The 3,984-nt window shown below is 36.2% G+C and overlaps 1 protein-coding gene across 1 annotated transcript; it reads right to left on the bottom strand.

The window, feature by feature from the left end:
* Positions 1-308: 308 nt before the first annotated feature.
* On the bottom strand, positions 309-3,728 carry LOC118744392 (transport and Golgi organization protein 11). Its single transcript, XM_036477388.1, has 3 exons — positions 3,638-3,728; positions 2,731-3,479; positions 309-2,515 (listed from the first exon to the last, which is right to left on the bottom strand). The coding sequence occupies exons 2-3, from the start codon at positions 3,283-3,285 to the stop codon at positions 2,246-2,248; spliced, it is 825 nt and encodes a 274-aa protein (XP_036333281.1). The 5' UTR covers positions 3,286-3,479; positions 3,638-3,728; the 3' UTR covers positions 309-2,245.
* Between the last annotated feature and the right edge of the window lie 256 nt (positions 3,729-3,984).

The following is a 3,984-nucleotide window of genomic DNA, read 5'->3' as shown; positions in this document are numbered from 1 at the left end:
TTTTTTTAATGTATGTTACCGCATAACTTTGTACCACGTCAACCGATTGCGATAATTCTTTTTGCATCGGAAAGGTAGTGTCTCAGAGGTGGTCCCATACAAATCTGATTAAGATCCGATCAGTGGATCATGAGATATATATATATATATTTTTTTAATATGAGAGTTGAAGTCGGTTTTTTTTTTGCTAAAAATTACTTGTTCATTATCAGTTAAGTGGGGGACACTACCAAATTTTATCTTCGTTTCCCAAGCTCATCTTGTTTGAAGTAGGAACCGATGTACATACATATGAATTTTTCATGTTGTTTTTTTTTGTAGCGGCTACAACAACCGAGCCCAGATCGGTTAGTCCCTCAATCGTTTTCGTCGAGATTTACTAACGGCAGCTCTAGGAATCGTGCAGCCTCGACGGGGTCTGTCCATAGGGACAGGGGCGTTAGCGTGGTTGGGATTTAGAGGGCATACGGAGAGATGCTGTGAGTAATGGGGCGACTCCGCATGCCGAGCATTCATTGAGAATATCTTCGTTTAATCTGCTCGGGTATGAATTCAACCTGCTGCATTAACCAGAGCGCAGTTGGGCTATTGAGACGAAGTTCTGTCTCGTCCACGTCTGGGGGTTGTGGTGCCCAAAAAGGTATTCACAGGTCGATAGTCTACATAACTCGAGACTGCCTCTCTATGAATGCCGTTCAAGGCTTGTCGATAAGCTGTCGCGTCCATAGGGTGTTTGATGAGCCTTAGTTATTTAAATGGGAATTCTTTAGATTAGCAGGTGAAATATGATCAAAATAATGTAACTGAGTTGCAGCTTCCTTTAAATTTTCATTTTATTTAAATCTTTGTCACACTTTAGTTAGCTCTTGAGAGATTTATGAGTCTAAGGTTCTAAGATAAAACACAAGACAATGAATCGTATATAGAAAACTCAAAATTGATACATACGTAACTAAGAACGTTTCAAATTAAAGTAACTATTGATATTGTAAAATAACTATTGATTATAAATTTGGTATGAAATTGAATACGGGCGCAAGCCTTTTTTATCGCAAAGCCAAAGTTGTTTCAAAGAATATCCGAAAATTTATTTATAAATAATTTAATATGGACAACGTTTAGCGTATTTTTCTAACTATGTATGTATGTAAATAGTTCGTATATTCTCTCATTTTAACATATTTAACAATTATATGGCAATAAAATAGAAAGGATAATGAAAACCTTTAGAACTAAAAATAGACTTACAAATGGAAATGCTATTTCAGTTAAAACCCGTATTTGCGTAACATAGCAAAACAAGTCAGAAATAAATCACGTTAAATAGTTTTTTAAATTCTACTATTATTGGTGTTAAAAATCTTTCAAATGTATTAAAATATAAGCATGCATCGAAAAAGTTAAAAGTAACTAAAGTGTTAAATCCTTAATATCCAAATTGTGTTCTCTATGAAACAATCAAATAGTCGTCACACTGGTCACTTTCTTTTTATTTCGATATATGCTTATAAAAATGAGAGTATCGGCATAATTTTTAGACTAATAAAAATCAAAGTGTTCAAAGACAATTAGATTAAATTCAAATACACACTTTCTCCATCGCATAAGCATACATCGAAAAAGTTAAAAGTAACTAAAGTGCTAAATCCTTAATATCCAAATTGTTTTCTCTATGAAACAATCAAATAGTTGTCACACTGGTCACTTTCCTTTTATTTCGATATATGCTTATAAAAATGAGAGTATCGGCATAATTTTTAGACTAATAAAAATCAAAGTGTTCAAAGACAATTAGATTAAATTCAAATGCACACTTTCTCCATTGGTATCAATACCAAAACAGGATGATCAACGTTTTTATGTACTCCTGAATTTCAAAATGTAAAAATACAGCGCAAGTCTTTCATTTCTAAACCACAGCAGATGGGACTGACCAATAATATTCACAACCAGGCCGCAACGCTAGTTACTAGGTTGTGCAAGCTGGTCATTTTAGTCTGCAAGAATTTTTGAATACAATAAACTGATGCTATATATTTTTTTTTTTTACATTTTGGAACTCAGGGTAGGTATAAATAAGTGCATCATTTGCGCTACGTTCCCTCCCAATAAGATGTTTCGTAGTTTACATCCTCCGTCAATCCCTAATAAATTGTAACGATTTTCAAAATACTACGAAAATGCATGGCAAACTGATGTGTCGCTGCTGCACTTACTTCTGTTGCGTTTAAATATTGCATAAGCTTCAATTACGATTTAGCCAAAAGACAGCCTTCAATACAAAGTATGCTAAGCCCAAACAATATACGATTTTTTCGCGCTGTAGACGCTGCTCATTGTTGATTTCGATGTTCAGCACGCGACGATTTAGTTTAGCCAATTGTCGGCGCAAATAGAGAATCTCCTCGTGGGGTGTAAGTTCTCCTATTGGCGTGCCTTCGCGATGACTTACAATAGATGTGTCATTGTTGTTGTAAACTATCTGCTGCGAACGCTTGCGAACGCCAGTAGTCAACTGCAACAGAAAAGAATTAGTTAAAGCATTTTCTTTTAATGTGTGGTTTAAAGCACCAGCAAATCTTTTAAAGCGATAACTTTCAAGCTGTTCGGCATGTGATTACGCTTTTTAAGTTAACCGCAATAGGGAGATTTAAAGTGTTAGCAAAATATATTTTATAGCAACTGACAATATATCAAATTTGAACAAAACTTTGATTGAAGTTTACTTACCTGCGAGTCCGATTCCACAGAATTTGAATCGGCTGGGTGAAAACCGAGTTGTGCATGCGATACACCGTTTGCACGCACATAAGGTGGCGGACGTGACTCAACGTCTTCATCATAGTCGCCATCTTCAAAATCGCCACCATTACCGTAACGATGAGGCGAACTTTCCTCAGAAGCAGAGGGGAAGTGATGTTCATTGAGTGTTATAACACGCGGTGGTGTTTGTACACGTACCATGCTTACTGTCGGATTCTTTGGTAAAATTGAGTTTTCCAGTTGTATTTCACGTGGTGCCGAACGAGTCTCTAGATGTTGATTGTGACCCAATACCACTATGCGATCTGGTACGTTCATGTCAATCTTATCGTGGTAATTCCACGAATTTATTAATCCATTTTGATTGGATAGCAATAAATCTTCGTCAGAGAATTCTCCTGTAGCTTTTATGCGCTTGGGAACACGCATCTTGTCGTTTATTTCATGTGCAAATTTGGCTTCATTATATATATCTTCATCCAGGCCATTGAACATACGGGTGGGAGATTGAGGTGTAGCCATTGTAGACAACTGACCCTAGAGTCTATTTCTGTTCTTGGCAGGCTCGACTTCCTGCCTGACGGCCAACTTTGTACAAATTATGCGAACAAAACTTCGTACAAATTTCTCCAAGATTATATCACAATTTTCAGTCGGTCCTGCACTTTACACAATTCTTCACTTATGTTCCGTTGGAATTTTTCAGAGCGGTATTGCTGAATTTTACAAAGGCACGTACAGGCGGACAGGAAGTAAAATCAAGTTTGGAAAAACAAAAGAAATTTTTAGTTTGACGGATAACGTACAATTTTGTATATGCTATTGAAACAAATAAAAAGTTCTAGTTTTCAAGAATGTAGTTTTTTCTGCTTACTTTAAAATCTGAGTAGAAGAAAAAGTATGAGGAAAACAATTCGGCAAATTTCCTCTTTTTTTTAATTCTGTATTGCAACCGAGAGTTTATTAGAGGTGGGTAACTCAACTCAGAGTTGAGTTATTGAGTTGATTCCTATAAGTGAATCGGTAACTCAGACTCCCTGTCCAAAAAAAATGTAACTCAGTAACTCAGTTGATGCCGTAGGGCTCACATGAATCAATTGAATCATAGTGGCTCATATTTGTCCATATAACTCTCGCTTCGCCACAGTGTTTAGCATGGCAAAGTCTTGCATTTTGTTTTTGCACGAGGCGAATTTATACAAGGTGGTGGCAAGAATACAA

The sequence above is a fragment of the Rhagoletis pomonella genome, unplaced genomic scaffold, assembly GCF_013731165.1.
Source record: "Rhagoletis pomonella isolate Grant_MI unplaced genomic scaffold, Rhpom_1.0 Rhpom_scaffold_00008, whole genome shotgun sequence".
Lineage (NCBI taxonomy): Eukaryota > Metazoa > Arthropoda > Insecta > Diptera > Tephritidae > Rhagoletis > Rhagoletis pomonella.
Note: the sequence above shows the minus strand (reverse complement) of the source record. Positions and strands in the feature narration are given on the sequence as shown.